Here is a 26,668-nt window from a genome sequence, read left to right as displayed (position 1 = left end):
CCTGGCCGGTCTGACTGAGTCCCATCTCCATGATCCCTCAGCCCGACCAATCACTCCCTGCCTCTGGGGCCCTCACATCAACTGACTGCTCCCTGCTGCCAGGACCCCCAGACCAACTGACTGCGCCCTATCACCGGGACCCCAGACCGACTGATTGCACCCGGCCTCCAGGATCCCACAACCACACCAAACACACCGGACCTCCAGGACCCCTGTTGCACCAACTGCATCCTGTCTCCAGGACCTCCAGCTGACCACGTCCACCCCTGAGCTGCAACTCCCCACTTGCCAACACATTTGGAAGCCAGAGCAACCATCTTGGATAATCCTGGAAGCTAGAGCTCTGATCTTCGGGTGGGGCAAATCCCATCCTGCGACGCCTGCTGGAGGCTTGAAGCTCATTCTCAGGTACCTCTCATACATTGGGATACTGAACACTGGGAGGTTTCATTACAATATGACTATTATACAGTAGATTTTCTTTTTTCTCCTTTTTTTAAAAAAAAATTAAGTTTTTATTTCTTTACGTTTCTTGCTTTCTTTTCCTTCTGTTTACCTGGTCCCTCAGTCGCTTTCTCCCTTATTTACATGATGTTATTGTCCCCATAGGGGCTATTTGGTCTAGGATTGCATAGCGTCTGGTTTGGGCACTGCTAATATTGTTCTCCCCTTAAAGAAAGGGTTTTGGAAACCTATAGGGCCACTATAAGCCTATAAGGGGAAATCTGCAATACCCCCAGATCTGCAGCGCTAGAGGGGAAGATACATGAACAACATGAAAAAACAAGGGAAGAAAATGATCCAAACAAATCTAGATTCTATAGTAATAGAATCCAATGACAGTATGGTAGAAGAAATGTCAGAAAAGGACTTCAGATTATACATGATTAAGATGATTCGCGAAGCAAAGGATGAGATAAGAGAGCAATTGCAGGCAATGAATGATAATACCAATAAGCTGAAAGAGCACCTGCAGGAAGCAAAAGATCATTTCAACAAAGAGACAGAGATTCTCAAAAAAAAAAAAAAAAAACCAAATGGAAATCAACAAAGAGAGATTCTCAAAAAAAAACAAAAACAAAAAAAAAAAAAAAAAAAAAAAACAAACAGAAATCCTTGAAAGGAAGGAGACAATAAACCAAATAAAAAACTCAATGGAAAGCATAACCAACAGCCTAGACCACTTGGAAGACAGAACCTCAGACAATGAAGACAAAATATTTAATCTTGAAAATAAAGTCGCCCAAACAGAGAAGATGGTAAGAAATCATGAACAGAATCTCCAAAAACTATGGGACATCATGAAAAGACCAAATTTAAGAATTATTGGGATTGAGGAAGGCACAGGGATACAAACCAAAGGAATGAACAACCTATTCAATGAAATAATATCAGAAAATTTCCCAAACCTGAAGAATGAAATGGAAAATCAAATACAAGAGGCTTACAGAACACCAAATGCACAGAATCACAACAGATCCACACCAAGGCACATTATAATGAAAATGCCTAACATTCAAAATAAAGAAAGGATTTTGAAGGCTGCGAGAGAAAAGCATCAGATTACATATAGGGGGAGACCAATACGGATAACAGCAGATTTCTCAACCCAGACTCTAAAAGCTAGAAGGGCCTGGACCAACATATTTCAAGCTCTGAAAGAACATGGTTGCCAACCAAGAATCCTATACCCAGCAAAACTAACCTTCAGATTCGAAGATGAAATAAAATCCTTCCATGATAAACAAAAGTTAAAAGAATTTACAAATAGAAAGCCTGCACTACAGAATGTTCTCAACAAAATATTCCATGAGGAGGAAATGAAAAACAACAATGGAGGTCAGCAAAGTGAGGAACTACCTTAGAGAAAAACCATTCAAAGGAGAAACCAAGCCAACTTAAAAACCAAAAATAAGCCAAATGACTGGGAATACAAATCATTTCTCAATAATAACCCTGAACGTTAATGGCCTAAACTCCTCGATCAAAAGACATAGACCGCAGAATGGATTAAAAAGAAAGACCCAACAATATGCTGCCTGCAAGAGACTCATCTCATAGAAAAAAGACATCCACAGACTAAAGGTGAAAGAATGGGAAAAAAAATCTACCACACACATGGACCCAGTAAAAAAGCGGGGGTTTCCATCCTTATATCAGATAAAGTGGACTTCAAGCCAAAGTTAGTCAGAAGGGATAAAGAAGGACATTTCATACTGCTTAAGGGAACCATAAATCAGGAAGACATAACAATAGTAAATATTTATGCCCCAAACAATGGTGCATCCCTGTACATCAAACAAATCCTTCTCAACTTCAAGAATCACATAGACCACAACACAATAATTCTGGGCAACTTTAACGCACCGCTGTCACCACTTGATAGATCTTCCAAACAAAATCCAACCAAAGAAACCATAGAACTGAATAACACAATCAATAACCTAGACTTAATAGACATATATAGAATATTCCATCCATCGATGAGCGGATACACTTTCTTCTCAGCAGCACATGGAACCTTCTCAAAAATAGACCATATGTTATGCCACAAAGCAGCCCTTAGGAAATGCAAAAAAATAGAGATACTGCCTTGTGTTCTATCAGATCATAATGGACTGAGAGTAGAAATCAATGACATAGTAAAAAAGGAAATTACTCCAACACTTGGAGACTAAATAATATGCTATTGAATGAAACATGGATAACAAAAAACATCAGGGAGGAGATTAAAAAATTCTTAGAGATCAATGAGAATGATGATACAACATATCAAAATCTCTGGGACACTATGAAAGTGGTACTAAGAGGAAAATTCATTGCATGGAGCACATTCCAGAAAAGAATGAAAAGTCAACAATTAAATGACCTAACATTACAGCTCAAAGCCCTAGAAAAAGAAAACAGAATAACAGTAAAAGTAGTAGAAGACAGGAAATAATTAAAATCAGAGCTGAAATCAATGAAATTGAAACAAAAGAAACTATTCAAAAAATTGACATAACAAAAAGTTGGTTCTTTGAGAAAGTAAACAAAATAGATAAACCCTTAGCCACACTAACAAAGAGAAGGAGAGAGAAGACTCAAATTACTAAAATACATGATGCAAAAGGAAATATCACGACAGACACCACTGAGATACAGAACATAATGAGAAGCTACTTTGAAAATCTGTATTCCAACAAAAGAGATAGTACCGAAGACATTGACAAATTTCTAGAGACATATGCTCCTCCCAAACTGAACCAGGAGGACATACACGATTTAAACAGATCAATATCAAGCAATGAAATAGAAGAAGCCATTAAAAATCTACCATCCAAGAAAAGCCCAGGACCAGACGGATTCTCAGCCGAGTTCTACAAGACCTTCAAAGAAGAACTCATTCCAATACTTCTCAAAGTATTCCAGGAAATAGAAAAGGAGGGTACCCTACCGAACTCATTCTATGAAGCTAATATCACCCTCATACCCAAACCAGGAAAAGACACATCAAGGAAAGAAAATTTTAGACCAATATCCTTGATGAATATAGATGCTAAGACCTTAACAAAATATTGGCAAACTGCATCCAAAAACATATTAAGAAAATTGTGCACCACAATCAAGTGGGGTTCATTCCTGGAATGCAAGGATGGTTTAACATCCGTAAATCAATAAACGTAATCCATCATGTCAATAGACTTAAGGATAAGAATCATATGGTTATTTCAATTGATGCAGAAAAAGCATTTGACATTACACAACACCCCTTCATGCTGAAAACACTAGAAAAAATAGGGATAGTAGGAACATACCTGAACATTGTAAAGGCTATTTATGCTAAGCCCATGGCCAACATCATTCTTAATGGAGAAAAACTGAAACCATTCCCTTTAAAAACAGGAACAAGACAGGGATGTCCTCTTTCACCACTTCTATTCAACATCGTCCTCGAAACTCTAGCCAGAGCAATTAGGCAGACTAAAGAAATTAAAGGGATACGAATAGGAAAAGAGGAACTTAAGCTGTCACTATTTGCGGATGACATGATTCTATATTTAGAGGATCCAAAAACCTCCTCCAGAAAACTTCTAGACCTCATCAATGAATTCAGCAAAATAGCAGGCTATAAAATCAAAACGCATAAATCTACAGCATTTTTATACGCAAGCGATGAAACAGCTGAAAGGGAAATGAGGAAAACAACTCCATTTGCAATAGCCTCAAAAAAAAAAAAAAAAATACTTGGGTATCAATCTAACCAAAGAGGTAAAAGATCTCTACAATGAAAACTACAAAACACTGAAGAAAGAAATTAAGGAAGACCTTAGAAGATGGAAAGATCTCCCATGTTCTTGGATTGGCAGAATTAATATTGTCAAAATGGCCATACTACGAAAAGTGCTATACAGATTCAATGCAATTCCAATTAAAATCCCAATGACGTACCTCACAGAAATAGAGCAAGCAATCATGAAATTCATCTGGAAGAATAAGAAGCCCAGAATAGCTAAAGCAATCCTTAGCAGGAAGAATGAAACAGGGGGTATTGCAATACCAGAACTTCAACTATACTACAAAACAATAGTAACAAAAACGGCATGGTATTGGCACCAAAATAGGTAGATCAATGGTACAGAATAGAAGACATGGACACAAACCCAAATAAATACAATTTTCTAATACTAGACAAAGGGGACAAAAATATGCAATAGAGAAAAGATAGCCTGTTTAACAAATGGTGCTGGGAAAACTGGAAATCCATATGCAACAGAATGAAACTAAACCCCTATCTCTCACCCTGCACAAAACTCAACTCAAAATGGATCAAGGACCTTGAAATCAGACCAGAGACCCTGCATCTTATAGAAGAAAAAGTAGGTCCAAATCTTCACCTTGTTGGCTTAGGATCAGACTTCTTTAACAGGACTCCCATAGCACAAGAAATAAAAGCAAGAATCAATAACTGGGATAGATTCAAACTAAATAGCTTTCTCTCAGCAAAGGAAACTATCAGCAATGCGAAGAAAGAGCTTACAGAGTGGGAGAATATCTTTGCCACTCATACTTCAGATAGAGCCCTAATTTCCAGAATCTATAAAGAACTCAAAAAACTCTACACCAAGAATACAAATAACCCAATCAACAAATGGGCTAAGGAAATGAACAGACACTTCACAGAAGAAGATCTACAAGCAATCAACAGATATATGAAAAAATGTTCAACATCTTTAGTAATAAGAGAAATGCAAATCAAAACTACACTGAGATTCCATCTCACCCCAATTAGAATGGCGATTATGAAGAACACAAGCAACAATAGGTGTTGGCGAGGATGTGGGGAAAAAGGTACACTCACACATTGCTGGTGGGACTGCAAATTAGTGCAGACACTGGAAAGCAGTTTGGAGATTCCTTAGAAAACTTCGAATGGACCTACCATTTGACCCAGCTATCCCACTCCTCGGCCTATACCCAAAGGACTTAAAATCAGCACACTACAGAGATACAGCCACATCAATGTTCATAGCAGCTCAATTCACAATAGCCAGACTATGGAACCAACCTAGATGCCCTTCAATTGATGAATGGATAAAGAAACTGTGGTATATATATACAATGGAATATTACTCAGCTATAAAGAATAATAAAATTATGGCATTTGCAGGCAAATGGATGAAATTGGAGAATATCATGTTAAGTGAGATAAGCCAATCTCAAAAATCCAAAAGAGGAATGATCTCACTGATAAGCGGATGATGACTCTTAATGGGGGGTGGGAGTGGGACAAGAATGGAGGAAGGAGGGACTGTATAGAGGGAAAAGAGAGGTGGGAGGGGTGGGGGGGAAGGAAAAGAATAATGGAATGAATCAAACATCATTACTCTATGTAAATTTATGAATATGCAAATGGTATGCTGTTACTCCATGTACAAACAGAAACAACATGTATTCCAATTGTTTACAATAAAAATAAATTAAAAAAAAATTTTTATATCCCCATGAGTACCTGAAAAGTAGTAATGATCAGGCTATACATTTATTTCTGTAACTCTGCCACTGCACTAATTTTTGAAACTCTGCTTTGGAATGCAGTTCTTAACTTTTTTGTGTCATGGTGCCTTTTGATAGTTTGGTAAGTCCTATGGACCCTTAAAATAGTTGATTTTTAAGTGCATAAAATAACCCAGGAATGTGGGAAGCTGATTAAACAGAAATAGCTATCAAAATGTTGAAAAAGATTCATGATATAGTAATATGTGCTTTTCTATTAAGTATTAAACCAGATCTAGCAGGGTTCTTATATTTGTAGGTAATTTCAAATCAGTGATAATCATAAACATTTTGAGATTATCTTCAGGAACTAGAGTTGATATGAAAATAATTGTTATTTCCAAAGAAGTAGATACTGTTAATACAGTAGTCACAGGTAGTGCTTAAAAGACTGGTCTGTTGTCTTCATTCACAGTGGAAGGAATTGTAATTTATTTCTGATCCATGTTCATGGACTCCCCTCTCCCAGTAAAACCATATATTTAACTCCAAAGTAAAGAAGCCCCCATTTGGAGACATACCTTTATGTTAACACCACATTTTCAACTCAAGATATATGTTCTAATCTCATTTGGTTTCACATTAGTGGTTGCTTCAGAAGTAAAATTAATCCTTGTACTGTATCATCAAAGCAATATAGTAGAAATTTTGATAGTGATTGCAAAAAGGTCCAAAATAGACATTAGTCTTGTAATATCTCATTGTTAAAAAACAATACTCACAAATTCTAGAATGGTTTTACCAAAATCATTTATGCTATCCTCATTCTTTATGCATCCCAAACTGTAAAGGAGAAGGAAAACATTGCTACTTAAAAATAAGGGAAAAAGAAGACAGTTGTGAGTTGTAGGTAAAGTGAAGAATTCATTTGGGAAAAGCATGCTCCTGGAAAGACCTGCGTTTGTCTAGGAGAGAGTGATTAAGACAAAGGGACCCGAAGTGTTCTATCCAGTGAAAAAGCAGAAAGCATTAGCATTTTTCTCTAGTACCCTGAGAGAGAAGAGGATTGGGACACCGGAGAAGAGAGAAGTTTAAATATGAGTAAGGGTCCCCAAGGCAGCGGTGGCCCAACCACGCTAGCAACTGTTCTTACAGTTAAGGTTATTTCCTCTGTGTTACAATCCTGTTCTCCACTAATCCACTCTGGGTAGAGATCTGTTACACACCATGGCTTAGCTCAGTGATGCCCAGGGAATGAGGAAGAGAGAGTTAGAGGTGACTGGAGAATTAAGCATCCCATTCTCCTTCTGAGACATTCTCAGAAACACTGGGAGATACTGGGTTATGTGAAGTGGGAGCCTATGGCTTTGTATACATAAGAAAAGCCTTAGAAGGCGGAAGGAGATGAAGACCTGCCTAACTGGCCACTTTCTTAGGCCCCTCCAGTTCCTTTTCCACACTTCACACTGACTGCTCTCCAGGTTTAAGGCAGATCTCATTCTGAGTCCCCTACTTGATACTTTGATGGCTTCCTCTTATGAGTTGAATAAAGTCAACCCTTGCCAGGATCTGCAAGGTGTTGTGAGTTCTGTGCTGCCTTCCCTTGGTGTCATTTCACTCAGTGCCCTAATACCCTGGTCTCCGTCCATGCTTCAAACTTGCCCCAACCTTCTCCATGTAAGTTTTGCAGTTGTTCTCTCTGCACAACTCTTCCTAAAGTTCTCACATCTGATTCCTTCTCATTCGTCACACCTAAGCTAAACTATGTCACAGAAAGCCCTTCTCTGATTTTAAATAGGGCCTTTGCCATTGATAGCTCCTATTAGAGTATTATTTATATTTTCTTAATTTCCCCATCACAATGCAGTCATATATTTATCAATCTGCCTGATAAATATAAATAAGGGCAGAGACCGCATCTGGCTTGCTCTTCTTTGAAGGTTAGTAAAGAAATATTTGATGAATAAATGAATGTATGAAGCTAAGTCAATTTTTTATAGAAACAACTTCAGCTATAAGTTTCACAACTTAATGTTTATAACCTAAAAAAGTAAATAAAGTGATTCTATTTTAGGAGAATTTACATATACAATCATAATGAGAATAAAATAATAAGTACTTAACAAAACAATCACCAGTGCCAGGTATTATACAAATTTGGTACTTTTTTATAGCTTCTATAAAATTTTATAGCTACATTAAATGTAGGTGCTATTATTCTAATTTTTGACAAAACCAATTCAGAGAATTAACTAATTTGTGTTTACAGGGTAAACTAACTACCTTAATTGTTAAAACTGTCATATGAAAAATAATCACTGGTTAAATTATGGCTTTCTCTACTTTTTCTTGGGTTTTCCTCTTTTTTCAACTATGGAATCTTAAGTCAAAGTTCTTTTCTGAAAGATACTTGATTTTAGCTCCCTTCCCTCCAAACAAAATTCAAGGGCAACAAATTAAAAATATAAACAGCTAATATCAATCCTTAAGAAATTCACTCTAATAGGAAAATGGGCAGATCACATGATTTACCAAGAAGAAATGGACAATCAGGTGAAGAGAGTTATCATTAGTAATCAGAGATGCAAAAGAAAATAAATATAATTTCTTTCAAGTTACAAAATACTTGTAATGTGATAGGTATGGTGTTACATGCCTATAATTCCCTATAATTCCAGATACTTGGGAGGTTGGAGCAGAAGGATCACAAGTTCTAGGCCAGGTTCAGCTACTTAGTGAGGCCCTAAACAACTTAGCAAGACCCTGACTCAAAATAAAAAAGAGCTGGGGATGTGGCTCAGTGGTTAAGCAGCCGCTTGGGTTCAATTCCCAGTACCAAAAAAAAATTTTTTTAAATTATAATATCCAGTACTGATAAGAAAGTACAAGGCTGGGGAGATAGCTCAACTGGTAGAGTGCTTGCCTCGCAAGCACAAGGCCCTGAGTTCGATCCCCAGTATGGCAAAAAAAAAAAAAAAAAAAAAAAAGAAGAAAGTATAAATTGAAAATTAAGGATGGAAAGTAGAAAGTAATTTGGTAATAGGTAGTAAAAAATTGAAAAGGGTCAAGCTACAAAATATATAGAACAATCTAAATTCTTCACTGAAATTAACTATTATATTAGCTATCAAGAGCACAGACTGAGCTAGACAACCAGGTCAAAGGCCAGCCATGACATTCACTAACTGCAGGACAGGGCAGGTTACTCACCTTGCCCGTGCCTCAGTTTCCTCAACTGCAAAACAAGATACAAGTGAACATGTATTTTACATTCATAGACTTTTTATGAAGATTAAATACATGTTAATTATTACTTAGAACAGTGATTGGCATATTATAGGCACTATATAAAACATCAATGATTTGTAATTATTGAAATTATGCTTAAAGTTTTAACTAAGTGAAAAAGGCATGGTATAATTTTAAATAAAAAAAATACAAAACTTGAATTTACAGCATGAAAACAGTTTTTCTGTGTACAATACACAAATGTACATACCTATACATGTACCTGTGTATATTATATGTGCATTAAGGATATGGTAAGGTCACTTCCCACATTTCCCAAACAGTGAAAACAATTTCCATTTTAAAAACAGAATTGCCAAAAGTTTAAACTATATAAATTGAAAAACTTTAGTTCTTTTGTTTTGATAATTATGTAAAATTTTCCAAGTTTTTAACAAATCAATAAAAACTCTCATCTTGTGTTATTAGCACATTAGATTAATTTGTGTCCCTGAGTCTTGCTGCTCTTAAAAATATGTGTATTTATAAATGGTATACAAACACAGAAAAAAGTTCCATTAACAAAATGTTAATGGAATAGATTAACAGAGTAATTGAGTTATATTAATTTTCTTCTTTATTATCTGGGCAGAGTAATTAAGAGTTATATCAATTTTCTTCTTTATACTTTATTATCTAGATTTTCTATAATGAAGGTGAATAGTTTTAAGGTATTAGAAAGAGGTTAATTCAGGCACTTACGCTGGTCCATAGTTGCATATAAAATGTGCTACATTGGAGAGACTTTCCAAGCCAGAAACTCTAAGGCAAAATTGCACTGCACATCCAACCTTGTAACTGTTTGCCCAGACAACCTGAAAATAAATGAGGATTTTGAACAAAAGAAAACAGTAAAATGAACATTTGGGTATGGTTAGGCCTTCATAAATATGGTAAGGTATGTTCACTCTAGTTAGTTAAGCTCTTACTACCAAAGAAGTTTTAGGTGCTCAAAATTCTGGCCAGAAGGCTCCTCAGGAGGATCCTTGGCATTGAGGAAGGACTTGCCTGAGCTGCTGCAGCAGTGTCTCTGGATGTTATCTGGGACTCCCTGGAGCCACAACTAGACCCAGTGGTGTCTGAGGTGCTCCCCGGATTTTGCTGCCTCTGAGCAGTGTGTACATATTGCCCTTTAAATTTTCTTTATGAAGGAGGAAGACTGCATTTCCTCTGAAGCAGACATATTATAGGAGACGATCGACACAGTTCCAAAGGCCTGAAAAGACTTAGCTGGTGTGGTACTCATATGACTGTTGAAGGATTTTGAAGACATCAGGTATACCACGTTATAGGAAAAGGATATTTTTAGATCTTTCTGAACTATATGCATTTTTTACCATGTGTATATTTGAAAATGTAAGGGAAAAATAAAGAGAAGAGCACTTCCATCTGTTGCATGAAAGGGCCCAGCTCTCCTCGTGTACAAACCTCTGCCTTCCAGATTAATATCACTAGTGCCGTCAACAAATGTGTTGCTTTTCAAAACTAAATTGCAAGTTGAAATAGAAATATTTTTGTTTTGTTTCGTTTTGGTGCTAGTGATCAAATCCAGAGGCTTGGACATGCTAAGCTTGTGCTTCATTCCCAGTCTGAAATTTTTCTGATTCCTTCCAGCAAATTCCTATCAAAATAATTCAGAAATTCTATCTCATAAAATTTAGCATTTTAGTCTTAGCTATAAATCATAGATGTGTCATATTCATCCAGAATTTTATTTTATTCTATTTTTTTTGGGGGGGGTGGGTACTGGGGATTGAACCCAGGAGCACTTAACCACTGAGTTACATCCCCAGCCCTTTTTATTTTTTATTTTGAGACAGGGTCTCCCTAAATTGCTGAGGGTGGCTTTGAACTTGTGATCCTCCGTGCCTCAGCCTTCCAAGTCTCAGGAATTATAGGCGTGTGCCGACAAGGCACCTGTCATCAATTCAGGATTTCAGAGTCTTTTCAATGTTTTTATAGCTTCTTTGTGGGGAAATAATAAAAATAACTCTTTAATGAAAAAATTAAAATGAAGTTATTGTTATAGCAAAACAATTTAGCTGGAAACAAGATCTATAATTACTGTCATTGGTGGTGGCGGTGGTGGTAGTGTGTGGGCATGTTTGAGAGAGAGGAGAAATAAACATAAGAAGATAATTTTGAGTTACTACAATGGAGAAATAAAGCAAGGTAACAGAGTGATAAGTGGGGAGAGAGGGGGCTAATTTAACAGGGGTGTTCAGAAAAGCCATTTCTGAATGGGAGGCATTTGAACTGAGACAGGAACAATGAGGGTACAGAATAGAGGCTGATCATTTAGGAGACCTAAACAATGACGGAAGAGCATTCTGTGCAGCCCTTGCAGGAAAAAAAGGCCCTGAGGAAGAATTTCCTTAACATATTAGATGGGCAGAATAAAGGCAAGCAGAACCTGATCTACTGAGTCAGGAGAGTAATAGGCAATTAGCTGAAAGGCAGGGGAACAAGCCATGGAGATTTTTGTAGGTGAGTGACAGGAACCCAGGAGCAGTTATGAAGTAAGTGGACAGAAGAGCGTGGGAACAAAGAGGTAACTTTGGAGGCTATTTCAGTGGTACAAGAATGGACGTGGTAACTCACACTTGGGTGATGGCATTCCTAAGAACTGATCAAGTTCATGGCTCAACTTAGAGGTGTAGCTGGAAGGATTTGCTTTTATTATGAATGTGGGAAGCATTTTGGCTTGAGACCTAAGCATCATTTATTGAGATGGACAGAACTAGGGAAGAAGAAAGGTGAGTGCAGCGTGGGCAATGGCTCTGTTCAGAACATTTGCTGGACTTGACCATCTTCCGTTCAGAGGACAGTGGGAGGCTAAGATACAAATATAAAGATATAGGCTAGATTCCATCACATAGGCAAAGTAATAGAAAAACTAAAGCAGAGCTTGGGATCCAAAAACGAAGGCAAGAACAGCAAATCAGATGCAAAATAAGTGGTCAGTGATGTGGAGAGAAAGCAAGAATGGAGCAGCTTCATGGGAGAATGGCCGTGCTGTAAAACTGAATCCAGTGCTCAAAAGAGCTCTATACTTGGTTAATGAAAACTGCTGCATAATCTAGGACCCGCAGTGGTACTTTTCTCTTGCTTTTTAAAAATATATATATTTGTATTGTTCTAATTAGTTATACATGACAGTAGAATGCATTTTGACACATCATACATAAATGGAGTATAATTTTTCAATTGTCTGGTTGTACATGATGTAGTTACACAGGTCATATGCACATAGGGTAATAATGTCTGATTCATTCTACTGTCATTCCTACCCCCAGGCTCCTCCCCTCCCTTCATTCCCCTTCATCTAGTTCAAAATACCTCTGTTCTTCCCCTTCCTCCCCCCTTATTGTGAATTAGCATCCACATGTCAGAGAAAACATTCAGTATTTGGTTCTTTGGGATTGCCTTACTTCACTTAGCATCATATTCTCCAGTTCCATCCATTTCTTCTTTATGGCTGAATAATATTCCATTGTGTATACATGCCACAATTTCTTTATCCATTCATCTATTGAAGGGCACCTAGGTTGGTTCCATAGCTTAGCTATTGTGAATTGAACTGCTATAAACATTGATGTGGCTGCATCACTGTAGTATGCTGATTTTAAGTCCTTTGGGTATATCCCTTGCTTTTTGAATGAAGGATTCTATATTTCCTATTTGCATCAGGCCCCACAAATCATGTAGCTTCAGTTGACCAAGAGTGTGTGGTGTCATAGAAGACTAAACAAGAAAGTATTTAAAGAGTCAGTAGCTGGAGATGAGCTAGCAATTAAATGCACTCCTTTTTACAGTGATACTGATTTACATTTTAAATTATTTTTTACCACAGTTTGTTGAGCAATTTTGTGACAGGAATTGTGCTAAATATGGGGATGTAAATGTGGTTGAGCTAAGAAGTCAGCAGGTGACTTTGCAAAATAGAGAGGCAAGCAGTCCTGAAACCATTACACGCAACAGTGTGGGCCCTCGTGAAGCGTTCTAAGGCCATGTATGGCCTGGAGCCCTTTTCTGAGGAAGCATGCTGCAGCTGGACCTCGTGTGACCCCAAAGTGGGGAGATGCATTCCCAGAATTAAACCATGGCCAGTGTGGCTGCAGAAAAAGTTTACTTAAAGTTTTCTCCCTGGGAAAACAGTGAAGAGTGAGGGGCGAGGGAAGCCTGAGCGTGCGGTATGAGTTTCCCCAGGGCTCACAGGTGGCCAGCGGGTGGGGGAGTGTATAGGGAGGTGATGGTCAGCATACGGAGGGCAGCTGCTCTTTCAGGCTGTCTTCTTCCCTTGGTTTGACCACTGGGGAGGATGTGGGAAGACATTTCCTAGACTTCCAGAGAAGAGGAGCAGGGCCCTCTTTTGGAAAATGGATGGTCTCTTCTTCGTGATCTAAATGGGATGTTTCCTGAAGAACATTCTCTGCCTTTCACATGCCAAGGAATCCGCTGCAGGGAACTCCGACCCACACAGACAAAGAAGTGGCTCAGTTCCATCTTACTGAGAGATTCTAGCTTTTGGAGGGGGCCATTGTTCCTCAGGTTTGATTCCTGTACTTAAACTTTTACTTTTCAATTTTCTTAATTTTTGCTCATTGTATTTCAAGCTGATTTTGCATGGAATGCTTTGCTTCAAATGCAGAATTCTAGGTTCATCTCAGAATTCTGACATCAAAGTTACTGGAGTTGTCCTTAAAATATCTATTGTAACAAGTTCTTTGGGTGAGTCTTCCACATGGTACCTGGGTTCAATGTTGTCTCTGAACCCAGCTTTTACCTTAGCTTGATATTTCTTTTTTAATTCTTTGATCTTTGAGTACTTTCTTCCATAGGGTCATTACATCTCAAGCATTTTTAACATTGGTAATACTAAACCTTTAATGCTCTTTTTGCTCAAGAGTGTCCAAATGTTAGTTAGCATTCATTTATGTTTTAGTTGGTATGTAAGTCAACTTTCTATCCCTGTGACAAAATACCTATGAGAATAAGGAGGAAAGGCTTATGCTGGCTCCTGGTTTCAAAGGTTTCAGTCCATGGACAGTAGACTCTGTTGCCTTTGGGCCTGTGGCAACATAGTAAGTACATGGAGAGAGGAGTGTATAACAGCCAGTATGCAAAGAGAAAGAAAGGAAGGAGCCAGAATCCCAATATATGCCTCAAGGGCATGCTCCTGATGATCTAACTTTCTTCCACTAGGTCTCACTACTAAACGTTTTACCAGTCTCCTAACCACCACAGACTGGTGACCAAACCTTTAACATATAGACCTTTGGGGGACATTCAGGATCTAAACTAGCCTTCTGCCCCAGGTCCCCACGGACTCAAAGACTCATGTCCATCTTCTACTGCAAATGCATTCAGTCCATCTCCAAGAGTCACCAAAGTCTTAACTATTTCAATATTGTTCAAAAGTCCAAAGTTTCCTCTGTGAATCAAGGCAAACTTGGCTGTGAGTCCCTACAGTAATCAAACAGAAAGTCAGATACTTCCAAAATACAATGGCACCGTATCCTGCTTCAGAAAGGGAGGACTAGGTGAAAAAAGAGGAACTGGACCAATGCAAGACTTAAAAATAACAGGTAAACATCAAATTCTATAGTTTCCTGTGTGATGCCTGGTGTATATGGTGGCATGATGTGAGCTCCAGACAATGTGGGCAGCCCCACTCCTGCCATCTTGGGGCCCACATGACCACTCTCACAGGGCAACTTTGCTTGCTGCCTGCAGCTTCCCTTGGCAGGCATTCCATGTTCCTGGCACCTCTAACTTTCTGGGGTCTACATTGTAGTTTGGCTTCACTCCCCCAGCTGTATGTCTCACTCTCTAAGGAACTGCTTTCAGGAGCCTGCACCCTGTCACACTGCCTGGCATACCAGGCTTTCCTGTAACACTTTGGTGGAAGCCTCCATGACCCATAACCCTCGCATTCTGCATGTCTGTACACTCACCATCACTCCAAGGACTGCTGCCAGCATGGGCTGCACTAGACACACTCAACGATGGCTCCAGCCGCCTCTGAATGCCTCAATGACTGAACATGCAAAAACAATTCCCTAGGTGGCCCTGTGTCAGCAGGGTGCTGCCGGACTTTGTTCTCAAAGGAAAGTCTTTGAAATGATTTTATACACTTTCATACCTTGCATCCCGTGATGGGTAGGGTCTAATTTTTCCAGAGATGGCCTCAGGCCATCTTTCCAATTGACCCTGTGTAAAGCACTTATTTTTAATTGTGTTACTGACACTAGTTTATTATAGAGAGATTGGAACCGAATTCTGCCTGGTCATGGAGAACAGTAAGGACAGTCTATGCCCTGAGCAAGATGCTTTCAGTGTTTTTCCATATGCAAGTCACCCAGAATCTAGGGATGCTATACCTTTCTAACAAGTTTTGCATCTGGGGAACCCATAGGGGAGAACCTTGTCTCTCCTTTCTCCCTAACAATCTCTTCCCAACATCTACCCTTTCAGTTCTCAGTGTGGATCCATCTGACTCATTATCAGAAGTATGTAATATTATAACGGCATAAGACCTGCCAGAGAAATTGTGAAATTTCCATTGTTATGTGAGAGTGTAAAACTGTAAGAATAAAAATTTCAGGAGGGTGGATGTGGAGGTAGAGGAAATCAAGATAAAAACAAAAGTAAGGCACATAGTGCCATCTAGTGGGAAGCCCTGGCATGATCCAACCGAAGTAATCTACCCTGCCAAGGCATTCCCAAACTTTTCAAAACTGGATTGGCAGCAACAAAACATATGATTTGATTGATCTTCTATATTACTACACTAAAACTATTCCTTAATAATAGGCTGTCTCAAATGAAGATACAGCTGAAGTGTTAACACATCGAGAAATATTAAACCTTTTGTGGAGAGATAATTCATCTGAATTTATTCTTTTTATTCTGTACAACCAACCATCATTGACCAAAATTTTCAGCTTGATTTTCAACAAATGAGGATAAATTGGGAGTTACAATATCCACTCAAGGTAACTTTCCAGCATGAATTTAAAATGGCAATTGAGTAGTCTTGAATCCACTGGAAAGATTTCTCATAAAGATGAAAATGGATTCCTAATCAAGCTATCAGATCCGTTTCTAATATGACTGCTGGGAAACTAGCCCACGGGTGGATCTACCCTTTGTTCACTGTCTTCTAAGTCCAAATCTCTGTCTAGAGTCTTAGAAAACAGAGCCTAAGACAATATGCTAACACATTTTTAGGGCACAATCTCAGAGAAGTGATAGTGAGAATATATAGGGAATGAGGCAGGGAAGGAGTTTGGAGTGGTCCCTGGCCCTCAGAAGTTGGTCGTATTTAGGGAGAGACATTATGTGTGAATGGATTTATTACAGTGCATGGTTAGTATTATTCATGGTAACTGACAAGGTGCCAATGAACAAAGAGGACAGAACAACTCCCCAGCCAAGGGGAGATGCAAATCTTCACACAGCAAGAAACAGAAATAGGTAGATTGAGTCAACTTAAAAGGAAAAGCATTCCAGGCAAAATTAACAAGGTGTAGAAGGTATATAATGTGTATGAATGAGCCTGGTACTCCAGATGATTGACAAGTAGCTCGGCATGCCAAATATATAGAAGTCAGAAGACATTTAAGTTGAGAAAAGGTTCCTAACCCCTGCTTGCATATCCAAGTAAGGCATAATATTCATCATTATAGGGAGTCAAAATAAGAGGCGGAAACTCATATTCATATCACATGGGTCTCAGATTTCCGAGTTGGATCTTCCCAAATTATCTGAACTTATTTGTAAATTGTTGCTTTATATCTGGGGGGGGGGGAGGCAGGTTAATATTTTGGACACAAGAAAACTCATAAAGTCCAGTTCTTTAAATATAGGTATCAGAGCCCATGCTAAGTGATCTTCATCTCTTAAGAGACCACACTATTCGGCCCCTACTTGAAAAGAGAATTCTCCTCATGAAGAGATGCCCAGAGATTCCTGGGGTCTGGGGAGACAAAGCTATAGCAGCCACTTTCACAGTGACTGTAGGGTTTAGTTCTCTACATTGAAGACCTAATTCAATTCTCAACACAGAACCATAAAGGGGGTGATATCCAAAGCAACAGGGTCAGAGAGGTTAAGAAGTTACCTCTTCAAGTCATTCAGCCAGTAAGAGGAAGAGTTCAGATTCAGATATATGTTGTAAGGTTTCAAATACTATAACATATGCAAGTTATCCTATACAGTACTAGTATTTCATACTCTCCAGATTGATGGACCTCATATATCACTTTTGTCCACATAAGTAAACTCTTCAAGCACTCCTCTGTTATTGAAGTCTGTTCCATTTATTATAATCTTTGAACTAGGGCTGTTATCCCTACTCACTCATACTTAGAGAGGCACTGGCATGCTTTATATTTTCTAGTACCAGATTACAGTTTTCTTTTCCCCCTACCCCTTGAAAACATAGTTTCAATCACAGAGGAGGCTGGGGATGTGACTCAATGGCAGAGCGCTTGCCTAGCATGCACTAGGCCCTGGGTTCATCCTTAGCTCCAAAAGCAAAACAAAACAAACCAAAACAACACCAACAACAAAAAACATTGGGCAATACTTACCTGAGTGTAATGACCACAGACATTTGTGCATCTTCGGGTGTTAAAGTCATAGTCTTGAATTTCATCGTACCAGTTTGAGATAGCCGAAGACTCTGAAAACAACTGTATAGACCCAGTCCAGATATTTTCTCCCAATGAAGTGAAGTTTGGGTGCAGACTGTGGTGTGATTTCAGCTGTGGATTATGTTTAAACTGACAAGTTTTTGCCCATGCTTTTGCAATTTTGGCTAGGGCTGGGTCCCAAGTCTGCAAAAGGAATTATTAAACAATGTGGGAATCAAAAATGGAATCTTTCACAACAATGTAACAGGCAGGGATTTAAAAAGCACATGAGATGTGATACAAGGACAGAGAAGGATGTATATAGGCCCTCTCTAAACACAGTTTTCAAGCACTAACTAGGGCTGAATAAATATGATAATCTAGTTTGAGAGAATTTAGAATCTAAGCCAGGAAGATACACCAACATTTCACTGAAGGCTAATTATGTGCAAGATAGTATATACTGTTTCACATTTTATGCAATTTTTTAGCCACAACAGCCTTCATCTCAGTAAGCTTAGAAAAGTTTAAAACCAGCTCAAAGTCACGGATCTGGCCTTCAAACCCAGAATCCACGCTGCCTTCCTGAGAAGGCAACAAAAAAAGTGAGCTTAGAGAAAAGAAAAGACAAAACAGAAACTGAAGCAAAAGAATACTCACAAACACAGGGAAGAAAACAACAAGAACAACAACAACAAAATGGTTTCCCCATGATGAGGAAATAAGGGTCCAAAGAGAGAACTGCGCTCTTCCTGTGGTGCTTGCTTTTGACACAGTGAGCAAATAGCTAAACTGTGTTTTGATCACAGACTGTGGATTTACTGCACACACTAATCATAAGCAAAAATATCATCCAGGATCACCAAGACTATGTCCCCAGAGTCAACACACTAGCTTTTTTTTGGACTGAATTATGCCACAAATACTGTTTTGTTTTGTTTTGTTCCTTACCATGTATAGCATGTCACTGGCTGTTGGAGTCACCTCTGATCGGAACTTGTTATGAATTCGAACACACTCTTTGATGAAATCTTCACTTTCAATATCTGGCAAAGTTTTTGCCTCATATGAATAACTAGAGACAAAAGAAACCATCCAGGTCATCGTAGCAAGTGTGACCCGCATGCTCAGTCCAGCTTGGCACAAAGCCGTATCCAGAGCCGTATTCCGAGAGAGTTTGCCTCTCTGTCTTCAGCTGGCAGCTTCACAAAGCATAGCTGACTTCAGCTTTGAGAAAACGGAAAGCAGAACATGAGTTCATCACAAGTTTTAAGAAATGGGTTTCTCCATATATGGTTTGTAGCTGGTTTTTCAATCTTAACCCTTCATTTCAGTGGTTCTCGGTGACACAGCACCTATTCCAACATGTAGTATAGCATAATTTTTACAAGGCTGCATCAGACTTTTCAGATTTTCTTCAGAGTTGAGAGGTATTTCCAAAGAAAATCTAAGAGTCTCCAGAAATAACAGTCTCCAGTTTTTTATGGAGGTTGTAGTAATTAAATACAAACATATCTCTTATTTCCGTGAATGACTTGCAACATGTTTTTAAAACCCTTTAAGACTCATCTCAGCCAAAGTGGTGAGAATACAATAGTTACCTTTTATCTGCATATCTCTCATCAGTGGTTGTCTGAAACAGTGGACAAATACCAAATCCTACTACATTTTTTCCTATGCAGATGTTACCACGGTAAATTTAATTTATAAATTAGGTACAGTAAAAAGATTAACAATAATAACTAATAACAAAATAGAAAAATTATACAACATGCTGTAAAAATGTGTCAGTATCACTACTCTTGCGTTTTGGGGCCACTAGTAAGTAAAATAACACAAGCACTGTGTCATAACGAGCTGATCTGATAACAGATACCTAAGTGACTAATGGACTAATAATGTATACAGCTCATATATACTAGACAAAGGGATGACTTACTTCCTGAGGCAGGATGGAACAGGATGGTGCAAGATTTCATCATACTACACAGAAAGTGCACAATTTAAAATTGAAGAATTTTTTTACTTCTGGAACTTTCTATTTAATATTTTTTGACCATGGTTGATCCTGGGTAACTGGAACTATAGAAAGCAAAACCAAACTGCTATATTTGGTAACTTGACCTAGAATTTCATTCACAAATGTAGAAGTAGGTGTTCCTGTGTGTAGGAAAGGGAGGGGGAGAGAGAATTGTAGAGAAAGTACTTGTCTTAATTTCAAAGATTTTAGCTTAAGTTCCACTTCTAACTACCTGTGAGACCTTGAGCAAGTTAACTTACTCTCTAAGCTCTGGCTACCTACTCTAATGAGGCTAACAGGAAGTTTCCTATCTCCTTAATCATAGAGGTTTGGGACGATCAAATGAACTAGTTAATACATTGATTTGACACATATTAAATTCCTGCTCTGCATATTTGGCTTAGTAATAGAGAGCTTAAAAACATAATCACTGTCTTTATAGAACTCACAGTGGGAGGAGCCTGTGAGATAACAGTGACAGGTGTATTTACAACAGGAGCTGTTCAAGATCTGGATAGAAGAATGCACAGAAAGGTAAATGGACTCCATAAGAAAGGCTGTTCCTTCAAGCCAGGAAAGGGTAGAGATGGCTTCCTATGTACAACAGGTGAGGCCTAGTCTGAGACTAGAATCAGATAGGTAATGATCAAGTGAAAAAGGACTGGAAAGATGAACAAAACTGGGAGAGAGGAACTGTATATCTAGTTGTGAAGTTGGAAACATGGTATCAGGGGAAGAATATGAAAGTAAAAAAACATTACATGTAATCTCCCTCTCTATATATGGTTTCAAGTATTGATTTTGGCTAAAGGAAAACATGATACTGGTTCTCATGAAATTCAGAACCCAAATGCTGCTTTTATGCCAGTTGGGGAGAAAGACAAGAATCAGATCCAGGAGGATTTGTAGATTCTGCCAATGATTTGGATTTTATTACCAAGTTGATGGGAAGTCATTGGAGGATTTTAGCTATGGGTGGGGTGTGATCTAGTTTTATAAAACACCTGTAATGTAGAAAAATCAAGACGTGGAAAATGGAATGGGGTGGATTTCTAATTGAGAACTTGTAGAATTAAAAATATTACAGAAAATTCAGGTGAACATTACTGTTGCTATACACACACACAGCCTAATAAAACACTTTTATAATTTTAAATTTTGCCCAGGGTGCTGAATTTCTACTAGCATTCTTTCCATCACATTGACTTAGGGTAAATCTCTTGTCTGAGGCTCAAAGACAACTTTTTGATCACTGTGGTGATAATCAAAAGGGAGACCTTCCTCTACTTTAAAGCAGCAGTCTGATCCAGGGCCTACTTCCCATCTTCTTCTGGGTTTCTGTGAGCTAGCCAGTTTGGGTTTTCAACAAAAGAAAAGGAAAAATGAGACCTCATAAGCAAGCAAATTCAGTGACATTTATGGTTGCTTGAGCAGTCCCCGTTGTACAGATGTAATTCCCCAGGGCCAGCACAATCATTTTGGTATTAAAATGAATTAATCATTTTCTATAATTTTCTAAAACTACTGAACAAAGGGAAAATCTGTTATCAGAGAGACTATTTTATGTTCTTAAGCAGAGCAACTTAAATCCTGAGAGCCACACTCTTAGACTTCAAAAGCCTATAGAAGTGGTTTCTCACAGAACAACAGGAAATTTACTAGAAGAAATGTAATCCTCCAGTTCTCAGAAGGCTTTCAACTTTGTTCTGAGTTTTTCTATTCTTACCTGCATCTTTGTCACAGACTCCTTGATAAATATGCATATGTGTTAAGAGAGATTGGTTTTTAGTGATTATTGCTGAATGGTGACGTTTTAGGATGTATTTTTACCATCTTTTTTTACTCTTGGTTAATTTAATTTTATTATTTTTATAGTGAGAATATACTATTTTTATAATCCAAAAAGAAACTAAAACTTATTTTGGCGAGTCATGGATCTTCAAAGTCATGCCCAAATTAACATATACACACAGTCTGATAAACTTATATGTAGATTAAAAGACTAAAACAACATCAGTACTTCCCAGTATTAATCGTGATTATCATTGAATGATAGGATATATCTCTCTATCCCAGCAATAGTTACTTTTTTTAAAGCAACAATTTGTTAAAGACAATTATATATTGTGTTAGTCAGTTTTCATCACTGTGACAAAATACCTGAGAAAAACAACTTAAGGAAAGAGATTTGCAGCTGGGTGTGGTGGCATACACCTATAATCCCAGTGGCTCCAGAGGCTAAGGCAGGAGAATCAAAAGTTCAAAGCCAGCCTCAGCACAAGAGAAGTCCTAGTCAAAGGTATTCTCACACAAAGACCCTGGTCCAGAGAAATGCTCTAATAAATACACTTATTTCTTCTAAAATAATGCATGAAACAGAAATATTGGTTTTTTAGTTATTAGATCTGAACACTTTGTTGCTGTGCTTTGATGTTTTTAACTTTATTGTGTATTTCATTTCTCTATTCGACAATTAAAGGTGCAATTTAAAAAATAATTGCTGATATGCAGATGCTAACACATAATAAGGGGAGGGGGAGCATAGAAGTTCATTGGAATGAAGGGAAGGGAGGGGGAGGTGAATAGGAAAGACAGGAGAATGAATCCTACATAACTTTCCTGTGTTCATACATGAATACACAGTCAGTGTAACTCCATATCATGTACAATCACAAGAATGGGAAGTTATACTCCATGTATGTATAGTATGTTAAAATACATTCTACTGTCATGTACAGAAAGAACAAATTAAAAAAATTAAAAATAATTGCTTTTTAAAATATGTAATTTTCAAAGTTTGATTTTTACTTTAATGTCTTTTGCCTGGTTTAAATGATTATGGGTTATAGGTAGTTCTCAGGATAATGTTAACCACATTAGTATATTCAAGCATTACTGTAGCTATACTGAATCCTCTCTGGTTACTAAGTTCTGGTTATGTTATTTTTCTTTCAGTTCTTCTACTTAATAGATGAAATTCATTTTTTTGTGCTCTTTCTATTTTCCTTTCCTCAGTCCCTCTTATGAGTGATAATACATATTAGAACCAGAACTTTCTTCCCCAAGCAAAGTTAACCACATCAAGTTAGAGTAGTTCCTTCATAGTAACACACACAGCATTGACACTTTACCTACCCAAAACTACTTAACATAGGACCTCACATCCTTCCAAAATCCTTACAAAAGGTTTTCTAAAGGTTTGTTTCACATTAGCTGATTAGGTCCATTTCCACTGACTAATTATGCAGACGCTGGACTTTTCTCTCATGTGGTCACTGTTCCCTGGGTTTCTATCAGGGCTGCTTCAAGGAGCCAAAAGCTCAGGGTGGGTCCTAAAGCAGTGCTCCCTGCCCAGATGCTTTCAGTCTTTACTTATACCTAGGGTTTAAATCAGGAGATAAATCCAAATGGGACAGTATCCATGCTGTCCACATCTAAAGAATTTTCTACTGGGTCATGCTTAGCACAAATGCCCTCCTAGGAGGATCAGATAAGATTTTGACAAGACAAGCCCAGTGTGGTCAGAATTATACTCTGACTCAACAGGAAATCCCTGCCTCCCCTGTGCTTCTGGTGGTTAGCCATTATGGGAAGTATTTTCCACATCATACACCCAGTCTTGTGCTCCCTTCTTGTACCCAGCTGCTACTTATCATCTCCACCCATGATCTTCCCTGTCTCAGTATCATAGTATCATCAATCTTCCAAAGTCTCAGGTGACTCTTGGAATCATCTTTGGCTGTTCTTTCTCTTACTCCTCACATGTAAGTCATTAGTAAATCTTATTTATTCTATCTTTGAAATATATCCAAAATTCAACCACCTCTCACCACTTCTTCTGTCAACCTATCTGTACCCATCTGGATTACTAAGTTTCTTAAGTAATCTCACTTCCTTTTTGCCCTCTACATTATATTCTCTTCCTTGATGTTAAAATTATACTTTTATGGTATACATTAGTTATGTCACTCCTCTGCTCAAAATCTTGCAAGATATTGATTTCAAAATGAGTAAAATGAGCTCTTTCCTCCTCACTTTACTCTCTCTCTCTCTCTCTCTCTCTCTCTCTCCCTGAAGGCAGACACTCTGCCTGTCAGTTTAATAAAATCTCTTGCATGAAAAAAAAAAAAAATCAAGCAAAATGAGGAAACAGTCTCTGCATGAAACTTCCATTTTTTTTTTTTTTTTTTTTCTGGATGGAGAGTATGAGACAGAGCTTTGGTGGGTTACAGGTTAAGAGGTGATGATTTTCTAGAAGGGCTGGCAGACATCAGTGTAGAAGTTTGATTGCTAGTATTTATTACTCTATAGAAGAAACTGTGACAGCTTTCTTACCAGCGAGATCAATAAGTTTAGCATAAAGACTATTTTTCCAGCCCCTTTAATCATTGAATCAGCTTCCTAATTCTTTTAATAAAGACCTTTTCTACTTTGCTTGAGCAGTTTTTGATGTTTGTTTGCAACTATGAATCCTGGCTTTTTGAAGAGGAAAAGGAAAGAAAAAAAATCTGTCAGTATACCCTAGAGGTTTCTTTCTCTTAACATACCGGTGTGCTTCTTAAGACATACAGGTGATTAATAAATATATGAAAAAGTGTTCAACAATTAGAGCAATGCAAATTTAAAAAACTCTAAGATTTCATCTTACTCCAATTAGAATGACTATTTTCGAGAACACAAACAATAATAGATGTTGGCGTGGATGTGGGGAAAAAGGCACACTCATACATTGCTGGTGGAGTTGCAAATTGGTGCAGCCACTCTGGAAAGCAGTATGGAGAACCCTAAGAAAACTTGGAATGGACCCACCTTTTGTCCCAGTTAACCCACTCCTCAGTTTATACCCAAAGGATTTAAAATTAGCATACTACAGTAATGCAGCCACATTAATGTTTATAGCAGCTCAATTCACAATAGCTAGATAATGGAACCAATCTAGGTGCACTTCAACAGATGAATGGATAAAGAAACTGGTATATATGCACAATGGAATGTTATTCAGCTATAAAAAAGAATAAAATTATGGCATTTGTAGATAAATGGATGGAATTGGAGAATATTATGCTAAATGAAATAAGCCAATCCCAAAAAACCAAAGACTGAATGTTTTCCCTGATAAGTGGATGATGATATATAATGGGGGTGTGGAGTGAGAGAAGAATGGAGGAACTTCAGATTATATAGAAGGAAATGAGAGGGAGGGGGGTATGAAAAATGGTAGAGTGAGACAGACATCATTACCCTATGTACGTGTATGATTACACGAATGGTATGAATCTACATCTTGTACAACCATAGAAATGAAATGATGTACCCCATTTGTGTACGATGAATCAAAATGCAATCTGTAAAAAATAAAAAAATAATAATAATTTAAAAAATAAAAAACACATATTGGTGTACTTCTTTCAGTCTTGTGTATACACATACACATGTAGATACATATATACATATACATTACAAAAACTCTCATGTATTTTTAAAAATATGCAAAAGACATGCACAGATTTTGAGGTTATAATTTTATCCAATTTTTCTCTTTCTTTTTTCCTTAACCATAATTCATAATTATAATTTTGGTTATTTTAATTCTTCATAAACACTTCAAGGGCTAGTACAATGTTTCCCCTAATGAATGCATGATCATTTATATAACATTATTGTTGTATATTTGGATTGCATTCAGTTTCTCTATATTGTAAATAATAATGATGCAGCATCTTTATATATAAGAAATAGTGTTCAATTATTCTCAGAATTTGTAATAATTTATATTTTTATCATCAGCATATGCATATTATGACCATATATTTTCTTAAACATTGGGACTCTAAGTATACCCATATACATACCTGGATTTGCATACTGTTAATGAGATTCAGAACCAGATACTGGTGCTAAAGTTGTAAAGATAGATTTTATTCAGAAACCATTGTAATAAAGTGGGGGGGGGGGATCTCAGTATAGAAACTGGGCTCAATTCCAAATATAATGAAGACACCGGGGGACGTATAGATAAGGACCAGAGTGGAGCCATGAGAGGAAAGGCTAGTGGAGAGAAAACTGGTAAGAAGAGACATTGAGGGGACAGGGGATACCAGTTAAAATGAATTTAGCAGAATTTTTGCTGAAATCAGGCCAGGGTGAACAGCTATGGAGGGTAGAAGAGATTTTTTTCTAAACTGGCTTAACAAGAATTTTGCTCAATTGAGGCTATGCAGGTTTAGAAAGGGGCCAAGGTCAAGGGCTAATAGAGAAGAGGGCTTACAGGACCTGACTAGTTTGGTAAAATGAAGCATCTTATGCGTATTTAAGAACTTCCTCTTTTCTCTCCTTTGTTAATTAATTTTTCATTCCTGTGACAAATTCCTAAGAAAAACAATTTAGAGGAAGAAAGACTTACTATTTTGGCTCACAGTTTCAGAAGTTTCAGTCCATGGTCAGCTGGTTCCATGGCTTTGGGCATGAGATGAGGCAGAACATCATCATGGCAGAGAAAAGATGCTCAGCTCATGTGAGTCAGAAAGCAGAGAGAGAGAGAGGGAGGAGCCAGGTGCAAGATACAGTCCTCACACGCATGCCCCAGTGGCCTACTTCCTATAGTTTCCACCACCTCCAGCTATGGATGGATTAATTCACTGATATCAGAGCCCTCATGATCCAAACACTTCCCCAAAGCCCCACCTCTGTACATTGCTGCATCGGGGACGAAGCCTTCAGCGTGAGCTCTGCGGGGAGATTCCAG

The 26,668-nt window shown here is 37.9% G+C and overlaps 1 protein-coding gene across 3 annotated transcripts in view; it reads right to left on the bottom strand.

Moving 5' to 3' along the window:
• The window catches only part of GLIPR1 (GLI pathogenesis related 1), a 30,953-nt gene extending 4,499 nt beyond the window's left edge, over window positions 1–26,454 (bottom strand). Inside the window, exons 1-4 of one of the 3 annotated variants that reach the window (XM_079142560.1) lie at window positions 26,340–26,454; window positions 18,855–19,130; window positions 17,862–18,107; window positions 9,967–10,079 (exon numbers count right to left, since the gene is read on the bottom strand). In XM_079142560.1, coding sequence (XP_078998686.1) covers window positions 9,967–10,079; window positions 17,862–18,107; window positions 18,855–19,028 — 533 coding nt within the window. In that variant the 5' untranslated portion in view covers window positions 19,029–19,130; window positions 26,340–26,454. Of the gene's footprint in view, window positions 1–9,966; window positions 10,080–17,861; window positions 18,108–18,854; window positions 19,131–26,326 lie in introns of all 3 variants that reach the window. The other 2 variants (XM_079142558.1, XM_079142559.1) reach the window with 2 other exon arrangements.
• Between the last annotated feature and the right edge of the window lie 214 nt (window positions 26,455–26,668).

This window comes from Sciurus vulgaris (genome assembly GCF_902686455.1).
Source record: "Sciurus vulgaris genome assembly, chromosome: 5".
Classification (NCBI taxonomy): Eukaryota; Metazoa; Chordata; class Mammalia; order Rodentia; family Sciuridae; genus Sciurus; species Sciurus vulgaris.
The sequence above is the reverse complement of the archived record's forward strand: the minus strand, read 5'-3'. Positions and strand labels throughout refer to the sequence as shown.